The sequence below is a fragment of the Danio aesculapii genome, chromosome 19 (genome assembly GCF_903798145.1).
Source record: "Danio aesculapii chromosome 19, fDanAes4.1, whole genome shotgun sequence".
Classification (NCBI taxonomy): domain Eukaryota; kingdom Metazoa; phylum Chordata; class Actinopteri; order Cypriniformes; family Danionidae; genus Danio; species Danio aesculapii.
In genome coordinates this window covers 48,909,268-48,931,140 of record NC_079453.1, presented here as the reverse complement: position 1 = coordinate 48,931,140, position 21,873 = coordinate 48,909,268, and the positions used below count along the sequence as shown (strand labels likewise).

The 21,873-nt window shown below is 36.2% G+C and overlaps 2 protein-coding genes across 4 annotated transcripts; one reads left to right on the top strand and one right to left on the bottom strand.

Moving 5' to 3' along the window:
* Positions 1-1,732: 1,732 nt before the first annotated feature.
* vps28 (VPS28 subunit of ESCRT-I) lies at positions 1,733-13,340 on the bottom strand. 3 transcript variants are annotated; one of them, XM_056479483.1, is made up of 10 exons: positions 13,311-13,340; positions 12,793-12,838; positions 12,669-12,697; positions 12,543-12,580; positions 10,086-10,175; positions 9,378-9,483; positions 7,416-7,517; positions 6,532-6,585; positions 4,789-4,880; positions 1,733-2,701 (listed from the first exon to the last, which is right to left on the bottom strand). In XM_056479483.1, the coding sequence occupies exons 2-10, from the start codon at positions 12,830-12,832 to the stop codon at positions 2,581-2,583; spliced, it is 672 nt and encodes a 223-aa protein (XP_056335458.1). In that variant the 5' UTR covers positions 12,833-12,838; positions 13,311-13,340; the 3' UTR covers positions 1,733-2,580. The 3 variants fall into 3 exon arrangements, with proteins under 3 accessions (XP_056335458.1, XP_056335459.1, XP_056335460.1); XM_056479484.1 differs by having other exon boundaries at positions 12,793-12,850; positions 13,311-13,329; XM_056479485.1 differs by lacking the exon at positions 13,311-13,340 and adding an exon at positions 13,286-13,300.
* Positions 13,341-13,736: 396 nt separating this feature from the next.
* LOC130246487 (aurora kinase A and ninein-interacting protein) lies at positions 13,737-16,620 on the top strand. Its single transcript, XM_056479466.1, has 3 exons — positions 13,737-14,020; positions 14,631-14,784; positions 15,601-16,620. Exons 1-3 carry the CDS (start codon positions 13,919-13,921, stop codon positions 16,386-16,388), a joined length of 1,044 nt encoding a protein of 347 aa, XP_056335441.1. The 5' UTR covers positions 13,737-13,918; the 3' UTR covers positions 16,389-16,620.
* The last annotated feature ends 5,253 nt before the right edge of the window (positions 16,621-21,873 follow it).

Below are 21,873 nucleotides of genomic sequence, written 5' to 3'. Positions count from 1 at the left end.
AACTTGTTTGAGGAAATGAGAAACGGCTTCTCTGATGTGCACAAGTGACACAATGATGAGAAGATCGAACAGGGAGTTTTGACAATTTCAACTCAGATCTGAGAAATGGAGCAAAGTCACTGAGAAAACCTGTAAAAGAAATATCGTCAGCAGTTTACAGCATTAAAAACTAAAAAATTCTGAGCGCAGATAGCCTAGTGGTTAGTGTCGAAACAGTGCTGAGGTGCTCACGGTGACCTGAGTTTGATTCCCGGCTCGAGGTCCTTTGCCAATCTTTGCTCCCCTCACTTTCCTGTCTGTGAACCCTACACTGCCCTATACCAATAACAGTGAAAACCCCTGAAAAATAAACTAATAAAAAATTACAGGTTACTTAGACACATAACTATTGTTTATTTTAAAAAAATAATAATAATAAATTTTAAAAAGCTGTAACCATTTTGCTACACATTGCACTGTCAATTTCGACTTGCTTCTGTTAGGAAATTCATGCATTCATTTTCTTTTCGGCTTAGCCCCTTTATTAATCAGGGGTCACCACAGCAGAATGAGCCACCAACTTATCCAGCATATGTTTTACCCAGCGGATGTCCTTCCAGCCACAACCCATCACTGGGAAACATCCAAACACCCTTGCATTCACGCGCATACACGATGGCCAATTTAGTTTATTCAAGTCCCCTATAGCGCATGTGTTTGGACTGTGGGGGAAACCGGAGCACCCGGAGGAAACCCACACGAACACAGGGAGAACATGCAAACTCCACACAGAAATGCCAAATGACCCAGCCGTGGCTCAAACCAGCAACCTTCTTGCTGTGAGGCGATCGTGCTACCCACTACGCCACCATGATGCCCTTCTGTATGGAAATAAACTACTTAAAGATGTAGTATGCAAGTTTGACACCCAGTGGTTCAACTAGGTATTGCACTCATGGATCAAAACCAAAACACGTCATCACTCAGCTCCTCCTCTGACGAGTCCGCGCAAGAGCAGGTTGCCAGAATTGTAAATGTGCCTGACTATCGAGCCTAAAGGCTGATTTGAACCGTTTTCTAACTAAAAGAAACGGCACGCGATAGAAGATATATTTTTGTCCAATCAAACACCTTAAACTTATATTTTAGAAACAGCTTCTCACAGCTGAACAACAGGATAAACGATGCTGGTGCAAACAGCCAAATCGCTTATCACTGCATATCTTGTCACGGATCGTGTTGTTAGGACACGGTGTTACAATGTAACCTGCTCACCTAATGTTTACGCTGGTAATATTTATATTATTTGCTAATTAATAACCACCTCATGTGGAACTCTGAATCTGAGTCTCATTTCGGAGTCTGCTACTGTCCACAGGAGGTCACATTTCAGTCTCGGACGCATACTTTGAGGGTCTTCCTGACTGAATGAATGAAATACGCGGTTTTCCATTAGCGAAACTGGCATTGGGCGTCTTAAAAAGACCAAAACAAAGACAGCGTTACGGCACATTTTCAAAGCAGAATATCTGACTTCAGCATTGCTTTTCAGGTAAACAAGTATGTTCACTTAGCATGTCAAAAACTTACATACAGCACCTTTAGGAGTTCTGCACAACTTGCTTCAATTTGTCTGTGAACAAACGTATCACTGCATGCTGTAAACAGGTAGACGTTATTATTTCAATATAATTACTTCAATATTGAATCATTTAAAAAAAATTTAAATACAAATCACATCTAGATGGGCGAATTATGTTTGAAAGTCATGTAGTTTATTTCAAAACTATTTTATTTACAATGGTAATTTAATAAATATGACTTATTACATACTGAAGAGAGACAGACCAACACCGTGCCAAGAAAAAAGAGTATAGTTCCCACTCAAGATTTGATATAAAAGTCAAGTTTATCAACCATCAAATGTTAGAGTACTTTAAATGCACAATTAAATACGGTGGGAAAAAATATTTTAGCAAAGGAGGAAGTCTGAAGATGGAAAAAAAAAGATTTATATATTTAAAACTAAAGGTCATACTTTCCAATCAGGCTCCATTAGCTAATGTATTTACTAACATGAACAAAACAGCATATATTAATCAAAGTTTAACATTTACTAATGCATTATTAACATGCAAAATTGTGCATGAACTGTGTTTTTACTAATGTGATGAATAAGATGAATACATACTGTTATAAAGTGTTAATTGTTTATCAGTAAATACATTAACTAATTGAAGCTGATCGCGAAGTATTACCAAATAAAATCCAGTAGTGAGAATTCAGTATTAAACCTTGCTGTGTTATTTATATATTATGTGATTCATAATGTTCATTTAACATCTTTCTATGATACACTGATCCTTATAAAGCCCACCCTGAGCTAAATGCATACGCCTAATGGTTACGTCAGTCTATTGTGTGACAGAAAAAAAGGAGAAAACTGATCTCAGAATGCATCATCCTACCTGTATTACTGAATAACAGAAGCCTTAGTAAACAGTACATTAATTGAGATTTCTATATAACATACCGATGTTTCAGAAACAAGGGCAACATGTTAAAAGCTGGTGAAGAGGAGCTCAGAAAGGGAAGGAGCGTTTAGGAGGAGTGTAAGAAACGGTTGAAGGCGTTATATGCGGACTCCAGGTCAAACAGCATCTGGCGAACCTGAGAGTCGTCCAGTTCATCAGACGCAGACATGCTGCTCAGTGTGGTCAACCTGTGGAAAAACAACAACAAAAACAGAGGGAGGAGATTTTAAAGAGGAAAGATAGAGGAGTAAGATGCTTTGATTTACACCTGATATTATTATTATGCAAAAAAAAACAAACACTTTTTTAAGGGCTTTAAACACAACAACAGTGTGTGAATATAGCCAGCCTCTAATAGTAACAATTAATAAACTCTATTGTTTATAAATCAGACTTGATTATAAAAACAGTCTGCAGAAACACTTTGATTGACATTCTTCCTTTGTATAAGTGTCATCAGAGGTGGAAAGCCCCGCCTACTAGTGACCATTTCTCCCTCATTAGCATAAACAGCCCTGAGTGAGAAGCAGCCGTCTGCCACTAGAGTTTTAAGCTGCTGAAGATGTCAGCATAGGCGAAGAGAATTATAAATGTGGAGGTTTAATTGAAGCACAAATGAACAGCGACAGGAGTCTCCATAGACTGATGCATTCTCATACACTGATGTTAACATTTTCAGTTTTTCCACACATTGAATACGCTGATCCACAGGCATTTGTAGCTCCGCCCTCTTTGGAAAAAGAGCACAATCGCATTTAAATTTAAAGCGACAGTCACCAAAACGCCACAATTAGGATTTAAAGCCTTAAAGGGTCAGTTTCAGAGAGTTATAAAACATTATTTGTGGGGTATTTTAAGCTGAAACTTCACCACACACTCTAGAGACACCAGATACTTCTTTTACATTAAAAAGGGGCAGAATAGGTCTGCTTTAAGATGAGTTTATCAATATGTTGTCAAGCTGATAATGCTGAACGCAGGTGTTAACTAAAATTGTATTAACACAACTTATTCCTGTGATTTAAAGCTGAATGTGTAGCAGCAGTCCTTATGATATTCTGATTTAATGTCCAAGAGACATTTCAGACTATTACCAATGTTAAATATCATATACTTTGCAATATACAGACAAAAATTCTCCCCTCAATAAGAATTAATAGTGATAAATAAATGATAAAACCTGCAATCGGGCTGTGCAGTGAATAAATCAGCACATGCGATACAGTTTTGCATGAGTTTGAGCCGGTTTACAGATTTACTGGCATACTACTAACATCAGTCGTGAATTTGAAATCACTTAATTTTTGAGTTTTGTCTAAAACAACGCAAAATAAGGCACCATTTAGTGTGCAGAATGAATGAAACAAATTACAGCAGGAGTTTACTTAAGTAAAAATACTCTTACTATTACTTTTCTCTAAAGATACAGAACTGTTTTCGGTCTCTCAGTGGATACATATGAATTATGGTCAATGAGTATGTTTACATGGACACCAGTAATTAGATTTTAATACGATTAAGACAATACTCTAAATAAGAGTCTATCATGTAAACAGTGATTTTTGATTAATTTAATTCGATTAGGGTCATACTCGAACTAAAGAGGAATGGAATTAAGACGTGTGGAGTATGCCGATTTTAGTCGCATTATTGAAGTGCAGTTCAGACATGTAAACACCTTAAACTATTACAGTCATGTAGGACTTTTCGCTGTGTTTTGCGACAGGATAGTCTATACACACACGGCTGTCTGACACTCTTATCTCCACCTACAGAGTAAGTGAAGACCACAGACATCGCGAAATGCAGGTTTTTATTTTCTCTCATTCGGTTTGAAACTCCATTAAAACAACACTCTTCCAGCAGTTCCCCACATCCAATATCTCGTTTGTCACGGGGGGCATGCATGAAATGTTCCTGAATGAAAGTGAAAGTGCCAAACTGCAGTTAAAGTCGACAAATTAAAAATGAAACACCCGAAATTACATAAAACTCCAGAGGAAATGTGGATAGCGCGGTGACGCAATGACGTTAATCGAATTATGTGCTGTGACATGTAAAACGGGATCATGAAAGGAACATTCAGAAAGCAGCTCATGTAAACGTCTTAATCTTATTATTGTCTTAATTAGATTACGGCAAATCATTACTGATGTCCATGTAAACGTAGTCATTGATAACTACCAGAAAATATCCTAATGCAATTAAGGCCACACTGGCTGTACTCCTAACCAACGCAATAAGCAGTTAATGAATTAACATTGCTGAGCATTACCAGAGGCTAACTTTGTCTTTTGCCTCTGAATCTGGAGGCATGTTGCTCATCCTGTTCATGGTCTCCATCAGCTCTCTCAGGTCAGGCTGGATCTATTAAACACAATTAACACTCATTCAACACATGAAATCAGGAAAACTTACACTCTTAAGTAGAGACAGTTTTCAAAGAGCAGCTCATATGGTATCGGTCTCCTACAACAGGTTTAAATGCATCTGAAAACAGCTCAGAAAACATTGTCATTTTCTCAGATTATGCATTTAATATTGGAATAATTTGGGAATGGTTTCAATACGTTGCTCGAATAAATTCAGAGTTTAAGGTCTGTAAACCCAACTCTGATTGGTCAGTAGGCCAAGTCTGTTTTGATTGGTGTTTCCATATCCTTTATGTGTCTGAAATTAGTTTGTTTGAGAGTGTTTGTATGTCACAGGAGGCGGAGATTATGCAAATGAGAATGTAGATCAGCAGGCACACGATTTTTAAAAATTATGCAATCCTGAGTGTGCCTCACACAGGTGAGTGGGCTTGACAAACCACCTGTGGGGAACACACGCTTTTATCTCGCTGACATTAACCGTCACTTGCACCAGTTTTTGCACCAGACACTTTCTGACCATCACACAAAACATTGTGCATTTATGAAGTGTGCTTTACACAGGTGAGTGGGCTTGACAAACCACCTGCATTTAATTCTCTGAGCACTAACAGTTCCTTTGTATATTTAGTACTTCTTGTGTGTATTGCCTCTTGTTCAATCGCTGAATGACTTCATCTATTTATCATGCACATTTTGATTAACAACTTTGCAGACAGTATACATCAGAGGTCTCAAACTCCCGGCCCGCTGGCCATTTGTGGCCCCCCTCCTCCTCCCTCTGACCCGCAACTGACATCAAAAGTATAATGAGATTCGGCCCAACAAAACATTTATTTTTGAATAAATATCATTGTTGTGCAGTCGCATATAGCCACTTGTGGTTTTGACCCCCACCTACTGGACATTTCAAGTACTGTACTGTATATCGGGGTTACTTTCTGTTTCTCTCAGTGTGCGGTCGAGAGTAACGCACATGCAGATTATTTCTGGGGCTGATTTAAAGGTGAAATACATGTCTGTTAGTGCTTTATTTTTACTAAAGCTCTATTTGTGTAAATATTCAAAGGTCATTTGATTATAATCAGTTTTATACCACCTGTATTTTGTTATGCATATTAAGACTTGTATAAAAAAATATGCATTAGTAAAGTTTTTCTGCTGGCTGAATTAAACATGTTAAAGTAAATGTGAATATACATACTTTGTTGTAGTTTTACAAAAAATAACATTGAGAAGAACTATTGCCAGTAAAGTCAACAGTTACCCAAACTCTTTTCTGCTGTCTATCTGTTAAACTTTTGGTTAAGCAACAATTGATTGGGACATAATTAATATTATTCTTATGCATTTTATTAAATTGTAGTATTTTCAGAGCTATTTAAACTACTCCAATATGTACAACAACAAAACAAAAAGAAGGAGCTTTGTTACTCTTTCATAAATTACATCAGGTTTCCACTTTTTTTTTGTTGTGCTTGAATTTTAAAGCGGCCCTCCTATGAATTGTCACTGATATGACCCCCCACCAATTTGAGGTTGAGACCCCTGGTTTACATTGAAAGACAGCGTCATAACTGCAAATAAAATATATTTTGAAAAGCCACATGACCTGCCCTTTAATGAATTTAATCTCATGTGCATACCTCATCCATAGCACGAATTTCAAGTCGAAGTTTGTCCATTACTGTGATAAAGAGCTGCACAGAAAAAAAAAAAGAGTGTTCACACATTCATGCACATTCCTAACCCAATCAAGCTTAATAACAAGCAAACAATGCAGGTAAACATCTTAATTTTCCTTTATCAGAGGAAGGTAACCATACCACGATATTCACAGATAAATTTGTGCACAGCATATAAACGCATTAACCTGCTCTCCGGTGGTGTACTGAGGTGCGCATGTGCAATAGCTAACAGAAAAAAACAACCCTACTCTGGATTTAAACATACAGAAAGAGCAAACATTTAGCAGAAAATGAGAATGAAATTTACTGCAAACTTAAACACCGTCTTGACCTAGAGATTTCTAAAACCGTGTCTTCATCTCATGCTGTTTCAGTAGAAGTGTTGCCATCAAAATGCGGCATAATAAATTATAGAAAACATTGATAGATGAAGCTTGTTAGAAGCTGTAAGTTTCTAACTGACATGTTACCATACTCATTCAGTTTTTAATGATTTATTTAATATAACAACTGACCTATGTTCAATAATTTTTAGATATGCACATTATGACGTCTCTACTGGGAAAAAATGATTACTTGCATTGTACTTTATTAAGCTGATTTTTGAGTATTTATGCAAACATGTTTAGTTATTATCAACGCTAAGTATTTACTTTAGCAGGTGCTCCAGCATGACAAATTACACATGCCATTATTTCTGATTGGAGAAATCTGCTTAATGGAAGAGCTGGAACAAAAAGGACACCTCTGCGCTCGATCAATAAACTGAGGGCTGTTCTGGCATTAACGCTATTCATTCTAGGCTACACAAAAGCACCGCATTAAGAGTTTGAGATACGTACAGAAACGATGTCTGCAATGCAGCGATTCAGGTTGCCCTTGTCATCCTTAATGGTGATTGGTCGGTCCTCTTTGATCCGCTCCATTGCCAACGGACAGTCCAGCTAAATATTAAACAGAAGCAAAGTGAAGATCCATATACATGTTTACAAACATCATAGTAATGAAACCATTTTATTTATATACCACAGTAAATAAAATAGCTTTGATATAAACTACATAATATGCACATCTGTATGTGATTTATAGTTAATTATTTTTTTCATGATTCAATATTTAAACAATAATGTCTTACATAAATGCTATTTTTCTGTTTGTTTTCTTTCTTTTATAAAGCATATTAATGCAAGTAAAGCATAAAATGTTTCAAATAAATCATGCAAAAATATTTAAGTTACTCTGTGACCCTTTACAATAAGGTTGCATTAGTTAATGTTATCATTTATATATTCACTAACATGAACTAACAATGAACACTACATTTATTACAGTACTTGTTCATGTTAGTTATGAAAATAAAGTAGTTCAATGTTAGTTCAAGGTGCTTTAAAAGGGCACCTATGGTAAAAAATCTACTTTTCAAGCTGTTTGGACAGACATATGTGCATGTATGGTGTATAGACCTTCATATTGGGGTGATAAAAGCACACCCAGTGCTTTTTTTTTCCAATTTAACAACATAAAAAAACGGTGGACCAATTGGAGCGGTTTTCAAACCGACCGCAACTTTACATAGGAGAGCGATTCCCCCCGCCCACCAATATTGATTGACAGGCGCGTCATCATATCCTCAGTTTGTTGATTCACGTCCGCCATTTTCAGCGTAAGTTGAAGCGATATCACTAAAGGAACACGCTAGCTCTATTTTTAGATGCAAGGCTCATTGGGCTCAACACAAGATCAATATTCTCCACATTATCGCTCTAATCGGAATTATTGGTTGTATCTTTAGGTGGGTTTGCAAACATGTGTACTTCTCATTGAGTCTACCTTATACTTCAGCCGTTTGCATTTCTCGCGATCCCAGAAGCTCCCTGTGATCTTAACTAGCATGCGTTTTACAATTCTAAACATAGGTTTCTATCAGGGTACACTCAAGTCGACGGCTGGGCGCCGCGGACCGCTGCAGAAACCTATGTTTAGAATTCAAAAATGCGTGGCACGACGATTCGGGACACTTCATGTTTCTGCCGCGCCACAGAGAGTGTCTGGTGTGCCGTGTCGCGGCTTCGAGCGGCGCATCCGGTGCCTCAGTCAAAGTTAATTCAGTGTGCGTGGTTATTAGTTTCTGTGTACAAGCTCGGCACTTGAAACTAGCGCACAGTTGGCTGTAAAACTGTACAAAGACACAAATGATTTTGTACTCTCTGCTTGGTCTGTGTCCGAGTTGTACATGTACGACTGAATGCTGATCCTCTCCTCCTTTCAATCTGCCTGTCTATGTTGCAAACACAGAGCGGGTCATGGCCCCGCCCCCTTGTTATGTTGGGCGGGAAGCCGAAACTAGTCTACATGTGAAGCAACACACCCCTAAATCTGTACAAGTATTGTTCATAATTAGTTCATGTTAGTAAATACATGAACCATGAACCTTATTACCTATCCAACTGCATAAAAGAATAAGTCATCATGCTAAGTTAGGACGTTTACTAAGTAATAAGTTTATGAATGGGTAAAACCTAGAGATTTGCATGATTATAGTGACAATTAAGGATCACACATGGCTAATTAAGTGTTTTTGGGCTAAACTGTGATCTTAAAATCGTCTTTATGACATCAAATTATTCCCAGGCAACAAATTCTAATGTACAGAAAAAAATAAAGCTGTGCTACAGCAAAACTGTCCTTTTTTAAATATTTTGATGCTTGAAAATCCCTCTTATCTTTGACTCCTATGTAATACAGCAGGTTAGTGAAGAGAAGCATTAATCAACACATTTAGAGTTACTTATCAGTGGTTATACCCTGTATTTCCGACAAAAGTCATCGATGGAGCCCACATCTGATCCCTGGACTTGTTTGAAAGCAGCCTTATACTGGACAAGCAATCTGGAGCATGCTCCTGTGTACCTGCAAAAACAGAGCAGATATTATTTAACATCGTCTGATATCAATAATTGTGTGGTCAAATGGTCTATTTTTAATAGTGTAGTGGTGTAACTATAAAGCACAGCTCTCACACAGAAGTCACTAGCCAGCAAAGCTGCTTTATGCTGGTCAAAACAGCGTATATGTAAATGTTTGATATACATATCTATTTGTATCTCCTGTTTATAGTAAATAACAACCCGTATAATATGTTCACATCTATTTGCATTTTCCTGATCACTAATAGCAAGCTGTAAAGTATGTTCGTCTATTTGTAAATCTCTTATTATAGTTAATACAAGTTGTATATTATGTTCACAGTACATCCATATGTAAATATTACCCATAGTTTTAATCTACATTGTAAAAGCGCTATAGAAATAAAGGTAAAGTTTTCTATAAATCGCACTAATAGCTTATACCTATATCCAGCACTTGTTGCTATTGCACTCCTGTTTAGACTTAAACTGCATTGTACTTATTCGTTGCCTTGTACTTATACATGTGTAATGACAATTAAGATGAATCTAATCTAATCTAAATCTAATATAAAGGGCCTGTGCATAAAATAAAGTGTAACTCACTCATTTGGAGTCACGCAGTCTTTAATGTAGGCTTTTTCCAAGGCCTGGAGTGTTTTGACCACAGCAAACAGCTCTGCCATGTTGTCATACCTTTCAAAACAAAGTAAAAAGACATTAAATGCAACCAAACCACGTTTTAACATTCAAAATATCTTCACTGTGGGTCACACTTTGCAATAAGGACTCATTCGTTAATGTATTTACAATTAAGAAATAATAATAGACAATATTTGAAAAGCGTTTATTAATCATAGTTCATACTAATGCTTTATTAAAATCCAAATTCATGTTTGTTAACATTAATGTACTGTGAGTTAATGCAAACTAACAATAAACAACTTTATTTTCATTAATTCACATTAACACATTATAATAGTGATGTGACGTCGGCGCCAGTAGCCTAGTGGTACTGCGCGCTGACATATAGCACCAATGTGCTCACGGCGACCCGAGTTTGATTCCCGGCTCGAGGTCCTTTGCCGATTCTTCCCCTCTCTCTGCTCCCAATGCTTTCCTGTCTGAATTCTCTACTGTCCTGTCATAATAAAAGTGAAAAACCCCTAAAAAAAAAAAAAAAATAATAATAATAATAATAGTGATGTGACGTTGTGTGCCGAGGCTTCGAAGCATGTATCAAAAAAACGATACATCTTACAGTGAAGCAGTGTACCGGAGCTTGATTCCTTTTGTCATCATCACGTGATCAGTGACGTCCGAAGCTTAATTTTCGCCTATACCCACGTGACCGCTTCAAATTTCGATTCAAAGGTTTAAACACCCTCATGGGTTAGTAAAGTGCATAGCGAGAGATTAGGAGTCGATTACATACGTTTCTACTGTTTTAAAGGACTGCACTGGTCCCACACACCAGTAATTAAACTAATATACAATAATAATTTATAGTAAAAAGCTTTTGAACCATACTAAAGTGTATTAGTGTATTTTTACAGCTATCTTTAAAGGCTATGTTCATTTGTAAGTCGCTTTGGATAAAAGCGTCTGCTAAATGACTAAATGTAAATGTAAAGGAGACCATTGCCTATCGTAGTATAGTGTTTAACGGAGGCCAGCTGGCGAGTGCTGCCTGATAGCATCACTCCCTTAGCCGCCTCCTTAGAGCATTCGCCTCCCGTGCAGGAATCGCCGGTTCGATCCCCGTTTGGAACGAGTGGGTGAGTGAAGGACTAGTTGGAATATGATAAATGTAAACACTTTTGAATACCTTGGATTTTACTTCAGTCATCGGTGGTGTAATGTAACATACCTTATGTGTAAAAACTACAGTAATTGAGTAACATGTTTATATTACTGTTGTTGTATTACTACATGAATGAGTTGGTCAGTTGTGAACATTTGACATTATTGCAACACAGTGCTTTCCCACACTCTAACCAGCAGAGGTCCTCATCGAGCTCTGATTTAGAAAGCTTCAAGTAACGAACTTTTTTCCAATATAATTGAGTCGAGCGCTTCACTGCTTAAGAAAGCTTCATTTCACTATCACTACATTATAATAAATACTGTAATATATTGTACAATGTTTAAGCCATTAAATACATTAACTGACATTGTAAATTTTTTACCCATAAATACATTAATAAGATGTAAAAAAGCTCAAAATTGCAACACATTATTTATTTAATTATTTACTTTTTATTGGCATTTAATAACGCCATACACTACCTGACAGAAGTCTTGTTGCCTATTCAAGTTTTAGGAACAACAAATAATAACTTGACTTCTTGTTGATCAATTGGTATCAGAAGTGGCCTCTAGATTATGCTTATGAAGACAATGATGTCTTAATAATGTTCATGTGTGGTGACTGGGCTGGCCAATCCTGGAGCACCTTGGCCTTCTTTGCTTTCAGGAGCTTTGATGTGGAGGCTGAAGAATGAGGAGCGCTATCCTGCTGGAGAATTTGCCCTCTCCTGTGGTTTGTAATGTAATGGGCAGCACAAATGTCTTGATACCTCAGGCTGTTGATGTTGATCATCCACTATGCAGATCTCTCGCACGCCCCCATACTGAATGTAACCCCAAACCATGATTTTTCCTTCACTAAACTTGACTGATTTCTATGAGAATCTTGGTCTATGCAGGTTCCAGTAGGTCTTCTTCAGTATTTGTGATGATTGGGATGCAGTTCAACAGATGATTCAGAGAAATCAACCTTCTGAGACTTTTCCAAATGATCAACAAGAAGTCAAATTATTATTCGTTGTTCTTAAAACTGAGATCGACAACAAGACTTTTGTCAGGAAGTGTACATAGGAGCACATAATACAGAAATAAGACAAATTACAGATTGTCTTAGTTTTTCCCCTCACTATCTCCTCAAATTAAAATAAAATACAAACAAACATCCTCTGAAAAAGAGTAAACAAACCAATAAAAAAAGTATGCTAGGCTACAAATAAATGAGTAAGTATAATAAAATAGAAAATTTCAACCTACTTTTCCCTTTCTCTGGCATTTTTGTACAACTTCACTTCCTGTTAAAGACAAAGAAAATAATTTCAAGAGAAATAATATCACATGAATGCATTATTACAGATGGTGTGCGCAAATACAACATTTTACCTCATACAGTTCTGGCTTGTTGGCAGGAGCTGTATAAATAAAATGTAGACAGAAAAGTCAAATATGAGACAAAAATAAAATACAATAAGTGAGACTAAAAGAAGGATGAGATCGTCTTGCTCACCTCCTCCCATCACTCCAGATGCAGGTATTCCATGAAACATGATGACCTATAAAATTAACTATACATATAAAACAAGCTCATTATTATGTTTATCAGTCAAATAAATGAATAAATCATATAAAATAAACATTTACTGATCCATTCATGCTATCATACACAGTGTGGCTAAGGAAATACTGCTCAAACTTATGGACAAACAGACAATGTGTGACTAAATAGATTTTAAAGATATGACGGACTGTTTGAATCCAGATAGACACTTAATCCTAACTGCAGTAGATAAACCTGCCGATTGCGTTTTGTTTACTTCCTGACAAACAAAAAGCGATGCTAGCTCAGAAGGCTAGCTCAGATTTGACTTCAATTCCGCTGTAAATCTACACAAGACGTTCTTGTCTCTCGTTTAATCACATGTCGTATAAACATATAACGTCGTATCGATTAAAAACGACGTATTTTTAAAATAATAAAGGCGTTTGTAGCAAAATCGCACCAGGAAAAAAAGACAACTCACTCACCCTTATATTGACGTCACCCACAAGCTGACGTGACGTCGCCGGATGATTTCGTAACGTCCTGCATTTTATTATTCATTACAAATAGTTTTTGAATGCAAATTAAACAGTTTTTTTGTATTTCCAAACACCACAGTGATAAAATAATTGTTTATTATTACGTTTAATATTAAAATAAAACTAACATTTATGCGTACCTTTTCAGAGTGTTGCCAAGTCCCTTCCACATCCCCTCAATAACGCTTAAACACTTTACTAATTGTAATTAGTTAAATATAGCTATATTACGCGATAATAACTTGTTAATACAACATATTATACATTAATAAAAAAGAATAGAGTTCATTGTTCAAACCAGATTTATTATTCGTAAAGAGTTAATACGTAATAGTTCACAAATACTTGGCAACCCGACGCTGTCTTTGAATCCGCGCGGGAATCAATTGACTAAAAAGCAACAGTGCATACAACAGCTCGAGAAACTGTAAATTTGACGATATAAACGCTAATATCGAGTGCTAGCTTCGTTTATTATGAGACTGTAAGCGCCGGATATAATTATTCGTCCTGGTCTGGTTATTTTGGGCGTGTGTGTGATTTGTAAACACAGAATGAAGTCTGTAAGGAGCAGTAAAGTGAAGCCCGCGGCTAATAGAGAAGAGGAGTGCGGAGTATGGCTGGACACAAAAGAACTCAAAGAAAAGAAACAACAGGTTAGAGAGTTTGTGTTATTATTACACACATTTCATTATACTACATGTAAATTAAAGGAATAGTTCACATGCAGAATAATACTGTCTTGATTTACTATAACAGTTACTGACCCATTTGCCATTGAAAAGTTTCATTCTTCAGGTGGAAAGAAATCTTAACATATTTTTCTTAAAACAGCGGACTTCTGTGGTGTTCATTGGTTTAAATTGCAGCTCAGAGAAGTTTTAAAGGGCTTTAAACGATCCCTGAAGAAGAATATGAGTCTTACTTAAACGATTGACAATAATAATAAAAGGCTAACATTATTTACTTAATCATAACATTCCATATCGCTTTTCTCTTTCTCAAACGTTTGTGTTTAAACAATAATGTAGATTTAGTTTTTAAAGAAAATAACTCCTATTCATTGACTGGGACATTTTGAACCGGAAGTTACTGCGGACTTTTATTTCAGTATGGTGACGTATATTTCGCCCAATCCGTCAAACTGACGTCATCAGAGTAGTACTGCCATTCCATAGCGGAGGTAGAGTTTCGATTAAAGGTTACCGAAAGTTGTTGTTTTTTTCCAGTGGATTAATATTTGTTGTGATTAATGTGTTTGTGTAGAAACAGCTGACCCGTCCGGCCTCCAGATTCCGCTCTCCTCTGTCTGGATCAGGACTCTATAATGTGGCGCTGATGAGCTTCACTCAGACCAAACTCAACATGCCCATCACCAGACAGAGCACCATATCAACATTCTTCTCTCCCAAACCCATAGGTAGGTATCTCTGTCTGTCTGTCTGTCTGTCTGTCTGTCTATCTATCTATCTATCTATCTATCTATCTATCTATCTATCTATCTATGTATCTATCTATCTATCTATCTATCTATCTATCTATCTATCTGTTTGTCTGTCTGTCAATCGTTCTGTCTGTCTATCTATCTATCTATCTATCTATCTATCTATCTATCTATCTATCTATCTATCTATCTATCTATCTATCTATCTATCTGTCTGTCTGTCTGTCTGTCCATCCATCTCTCCGTCTATCTGTCTGTCTATCTATCTATCTGTCTGTCTACCGTTCTATCTACCTGTCTGTCTGTCAGTCTGTCTATCGTTCCATCCGTCTATCTATCTATCTATCTATCTATCTATCTATCTATCTATCTATCTATCTATCTATCTATCTATCTATCTATCTATCTATCATTCTATCTATCCGTCCGTCCATCCATCCATCCGTCCTGTCTATTTTTCTATTGTTCTATTTACCTGTCTGTCTATCTATTCATACATCATTCTATCAATCTATCCATCCATCTTTTTATTTAATTTCTATTATTAAACGTATAATTATTAATTATAATTCCATAATTAAATTGATAAACACAGATAATAGTATAATAACAGTGTAATGCACATTCACCTTTACCTTTTTCCATAATATGTCAATGTGTCCTGGTTAAACTTGTTAATTTATTTCTCATGCAATGTGATTTCTCTGTAGATAAAATGTGATGATCTAGTATTTAACCCTTATCATGCCGTAATAAACTAATAAACTCTTAAATGACCATGTATTTGCTCAGACTGTAACCCTGAGACAAACTCCGGCACCAAACGAAAACATGGCATCAGTTTAGATCCATCAGTAGACTCGATCATTCACTCATCAGAGGATGGAGATTCAGAAGAAACATCAGCCAACGATACAAAACATCAGCGTTTTCTTCATTTCATAAATGGAGAAGATCCAGAAGAAGAACAACCGCCTGAAAAAAGGAGACTCATTTCTTATTACACGGATCTAAATATACCAGACACACAAGAATACAGTAATCAAGATGCTGGAAATGAATATACAAATCAGATCATGCCTGAAACCGAGACTGAAAATCCACAAAATAAACACTTCATTCACTCTCCAAGTCTAAACATTGAACATCTAAGAGATCAAAAATCATCATTTAAGGCGTCCATCTTAACATCCAGATCTGGAAATGAACACAAACCACATGCAAATCTTAATAAAGAGCCAAAACCGAAAGCATCTCCATTGAAACGAATGGGAAAAGAGAACAGCTCACCTATTAACACTCCATCGTCTCCTTTCAAGCTTAAAGTAATCTCCAGCCCATCCAAACGCAGATTAAAGGAGAAATGCAGTTCTTTGCCCAGTAATCCGTGTAAGCAAGAGAGTGTTTCATCGATGTTTACGCAGGACTCTGAAGGTTTCTGTGTGATCGCTCACCGTGATCAGCGTTTGCAGAGCGCAGATCTACAGTCTGCAGATTACAGGAGCAGTCAAGAGGAAGAGTCAGACGCAGAGATGCTCTTTACTCAGGATTCAGAGGGAAACATGGTCATCAAACACTGACATTTACAAAAAAATTGCATAAAAACGGGACTGCTGTGTCTGTTATTGATTTATTTTGAAGCTGTTGACTTTATATTATTGTATTAAATGTGTGAGATGGTGTAGAAACAAACTATTTTTAAAGATGTAATCAATGAAATTACTAATAAAATCCTGAAACGTCGTCATCTTGATTTCGTGCTGCATTATAAGTGATACTGGCATATTTAAAGGGGCAGTTCACACTAAAATAAAAAATGCGTCATTATTTACACGAGCTTTTGAGCTTAAAATAAACTGAAATGGACAAAATTCTTAAGTTTTTTTGAGACAACTTAATTGTTTTATGTTCAATTCACTTAAATTTGCAAAAAAACTAATGTCAACTTAATTTCTTCATGTTGTCCCAACACAAATTGTGTGAAACCCAGATTTTTTTCAGTGCTTTTATTGATTGATTTTGAAGCTATTGATTTTTTTTATGTGTGTGTGATGATTTAGAAACTATTTTCAGAGTTGTTATTAATGAAATTACAAAGAAAATCCTGAAATGTCATCATCATGTTTTAATGCTTTAATATACACTCACTGGCCACTTTATTAGGTACTAGTACCGGCTTGGACCCACTTTTGCCTTCAGAACTGCCTTAATCCTTCATGGCGTAGATTCAACAAGTTACTGGAAATATTCCTCAGTGATTTTGCTCCATATTGACATGATAGCATCACACAGTTGCTGCAGATTTGTCGGCTGCACATCCATGATGCCAATCTCTCGTTCCACCACATCCCAAAGGTGCTCTATTGGATTGAGATCTGGTGACTGTGGAGGCCATTTGAGTACAGTGAACTCATTGTCATGTTCAAGAAACCAGTCTGAGATGATTCACACTTGTCATGGTGCGTTATCCTGCTGGAAGCAGCCATCAGAAGATGGAGACACTGTGGTCATAAAGGGATGGACATGGTCAGCAACAATACTCAGGTAGGCTGTGGCGTTGAATCGATGCTCAATTGTTACTAATGGACCCAAAGTGTGCCAAGAAAATATCCCCCACACCACTACACCACCACCAGCAGCCTGAACCGCTGATACAAGGCAGGATGGATCCATGCTTTCATGTTGTTGACGCCAAATTCTGACCCGACCATCTGAATGTGGCAGCAGAAATGGAGACTCATCAGACATCATACTCAGAGCAGCCCGTCTGGCACCAACAACCATGCCACGCTCAAAGTTACTTAAATCCCCTTTCTTCCCCATTCTGATGCTCAGTTTGAACTGCAGCAGATCGTCTTGACCATGTCTACATGCCTAAATGCAGTGAGTTGCTGCCAGGTGATTGGCTGATTAGACATTTGTGTTAACAAGCAGTTGGACAGGTGTACCTAATAAAGTGGCCGGTGAGTGTATGTGATGATTGCATATTTAAAGGGGTAGTTCACACAAAAAATTAAAAAATATCTATCTATCTATCTATCGTTTTATCTATCTATCTATCTACCCGACAATCCGTCTATCTATCTATCTATCTATCTATCTATCTATCTATCTATCTATCTATCTATCTATCTATCTATCTATCTATCTATCTATCTATCTATCTATCATTTTATCTATCTATCTATCTATCTATCTATCTATCTATCTATCTATCTATCTATCTATCTATCTATCTATCCGACCGTCTATCTATCTATCTATCTATCTATCTGTCTATCTATCTATCTATCTATCTATCTATCTATCTATCTGTCTGTCTGTCTATCGTTCTATCTATCCGTCTGTCTTGGTTAATCATTTACATTAGTTTTTTTTGTTCTTTCTGTTGATCTCAAAGACAAAATACTGAAGATAGCTGAAATAACAACCAATTGACTTAAGTATTATATATGTATTTTTTGTATCGTTGTAGTATTTCTCGTTCTGTGGCTGTTTTTTCCCAGAACAGAATATCTTGGAGGTGAATCCTGGATGGTGAATATGAAGTGTTAAATGCAAGTATGAAAATGTGTGAGATATTTTAGTTGAAGTGTTCACATCTTAAACAAACATATTTCAGGACCTAAAAATACAAAACCCTGACAACCCAAATCATTAAAATGCAAGCGCTTGTAAATTCAATGCATTATTATTTTCATTATTACTATTAAACGAACTTTTATGTCAAATACATTAATATATTTGATAAACGTTATTAATGTTCATCCATGATATTGTTCATCCATGTTATTCCATAAACTCCCTTTAAATACTACATCCCTTTATTGTATTGTGTTGTAATGACTGTGTTTGTCCTGCAGGTGGCAGAATGCTCACTGCGTCAGTCTTGAATCTGCTTGTATATTAAACAGCACGTCACATTGAACATTTCAACGATTTGTTGGTTCACATTGGAGCGTACAGCTAGGTCATTTTCAGTTATGTAATGTTTTATTTTGCGTTAAATACTTCACATGCTGTTCTTGTTTTCCAAGCTGATGTTTCCCTCTGTTTAAAGCTGCTGTCGGCGAAAGAAATGTATGAGATTCATTAATGAACCAAACTCACTCATTTCTCACACATCTCACGTTAATGCCAAAGACTGACGATGATCCACTTGCAATCATTACATTACAAAAAGGTGCAGATATACAGTGAATATTGGTATATTTTGATGCATTTAAGCTAAACATATATTTATTAAAATAATATTTTAGTCACGTCTTTAGAAATAGAAAGATAATATATTAAAATTCATGTGAAATATTGAGGAAAACCTTTACAAACTACTCAATTTAATAGGTTTTTTTTTTGTTTCTCATTAAATCTGCTCTTTTTACATGATGTATTTAATATTTTTCTATCTTTTGCTAATTCTGGACAGTTCTCATAAGATATTTTGTTAGATAAGCTCCAGATTTGACTTTAGTACTGACTAATCTAACACATCTATTACTGTAAAGCTTCCTATAGAAAATACTCATTTAAATGAGATTGGTGAGGGGTGAACTCATAAATGTTGAGCGCTGTATTTACACTGTATGAGTCAAAATGATTTTTCTTTCATGCCAGAAATCATGAGAATATATTCAGGATATCCAGTGATTCTCCTACTGTAAATTTAAAGTAATTAGTAAGCCCACAGGGAATCTGTGCACACAGAATTCTGCAGATTTTTAGCCCGGCATCAATTCTGTTTATTTACTTGTGTAAATGTGTGTAAATCTATATTTATTCAGTTTTTAAATGAATCACAGTAATATTATTGACTAATATGAAAATGTTCATCTGATTTATGTACAGTGCAGTTTGTCCAGTAATATTTTCTGTCTTTTAGTAGAGATATTATATGAGAGACTTGCTTTGTTTACCAAATAAAGTGAATCTAACAGTATTAACATTTTAGACATTAAATAAAAGTTAAAAAGATGTTATTTTTTATTTCACATATTAAGGTTTTAGTTATGAATTCTGCAGATTTTTACCAAAATTCTCAACAGAAATAGCAAAAAACATCCGCAGATTCTGTTTGGCCCTAGCTATAGGCAATATGCATTGCTAAGAGCTTCATTTGAACATCCCTAAAGGTGATTCTCAATACGTTTTACTCCAATTTTTAAAAAATAATTGTATCTAAACCGAACATTGTCCTGTCATAAAATATGGGTGAATTGAAAGCTTTTATTATAAATTTTATATATATATATATATATATATATATAAATTCTATATTTATTAAGCTTATTTATTCATTGATGAATATTAAAACTTAAAACATTGTATTTTTTATTTACAGAGTTGCTTACTTTTGCTTGAAAGTTATTCCTGTTAAAACTGTAAAACAATCATAATCTAATTTAAGAAAAAAACTATTTCTGATCTCATGAATGTGGCCTGAAAATCAGAAAGAGATCATTAGAGATGACCCTAGACTAGTGGATCCCAAAGTGGGGGTCGGGGGGGGGGGGGGGGGGGGGGGGGTTTCGCAGGTCAATGAGGAGGGGGTCGCTTGGTGATTTCCCAAAATCTAATTGATTTTATTAAACTATTAGAGTGACCATATTTGAATATTTTATCCATAACCTACAGAAGTAGAAAGAGTAGTTAATAGTTCTATCGTCACCTTAGAATTATAAGGGTCTATCTGACAGTTTTGTCCCCATTGAGTTATTGACTTATTCTTATTAATTGACAACTTATTTACATTATGGGATGCTGTTTTATAAGTTGTTTACATTTTAAGGCAGTTTATTTAAACAAATGTTACACACACTGTTGCGTTGGCAGGTGTGTTTGTTTGTGTGTGTTTGTCTCTATCTCTCCCTTTTTCCACCTGCAGGCCCCGCCCTAACTACGCAGGCGACGTGCCCTGGGATTGGAGGAGGTTACCCAGGGCGTCCTTTAAAAAGACATCAACGGGCGTGGGGAGGGAGAGCGAGTTTTGTTGGCGTGTTGTTTGAAATTGTGAAAAAGTTATTCCTGTTGTTGAGTTGTTTTCGTTGATTGTGTTCCTCGTGCTGTTGTACTAGTGTTGACTTTGTGTTGTATACCCATCCGTGTTCCCCCTTCCTATTATTTTTGTTTTGGTTTCTGTGTTTGTTGATTGTTAATATTGTATATATTTACACGGTAAGAGGCAGTAGGGGTTGGACGCCACTTTTCTTTTCTGTAAATATTTTCACCTGTTTTTTTGTTAGTCAGGGAGACTATTTTTATTTCTGTTATTTTATTAGGTGTAGTAAGTCTCATTTGGGTGTTTAGTTAGTGTGTATTTTTTGTTTATTATTTTCCTGTGGGTTCACCCCGAGGTATTTGGCTTCACTTTTTCTTGGTGATAAAAAAAAAAGAAAAGACAAATAAAGAGACCCTATATAAAGGGGTCATTAAAAGTGAATTTTATTTGTCGGGTGTTCTTTTATGTTGCGGCTTTGACCCTAGACCAGGGTCGTAACAACATACTGTTTGCTATATGGAATGCAAAAACGTTAAAGCTCAATATCTCGAAATCATTCAGAACGCAGATCGAGCGGTGACGATATTAAATAAACAACTTTTTGTGTGACCCCTGGGATGATTGTTATATTAAAGTCACAGCACATTGATTTTATAACACCAGGTTAATCTTTCTGACACCTTTACGGCACTAATGTACATTATAAATAATTACAGGCCACAACTGAACATGGAGGACGGTCCCCGAGTGGCGTTCTTCAAAATTAAATGATGAGTAGTCTTGGGCCTATGGGTATGCGTGCGCCGTTATGTGCAAAGATTATATATTTATAACCACCTCAGAGGATATTGGGGGGTCACGAGTCACTGGCATTGAGATTTTGGGGGTTACGGGCTGAAAAGTTTGGAAACCCTTACCCTAGACCACAAAACCATTCACAAGAGTCAACTTTCTTAAATAAAGCTGCATGAATTCGCTTAAAAACTATTCAATTCCATTCAGCTTTATTTGTATAGCGCTTTTACAATGTAGACCGTGTCAAAGCAGCTTCACATAGAAGATTATAGTGA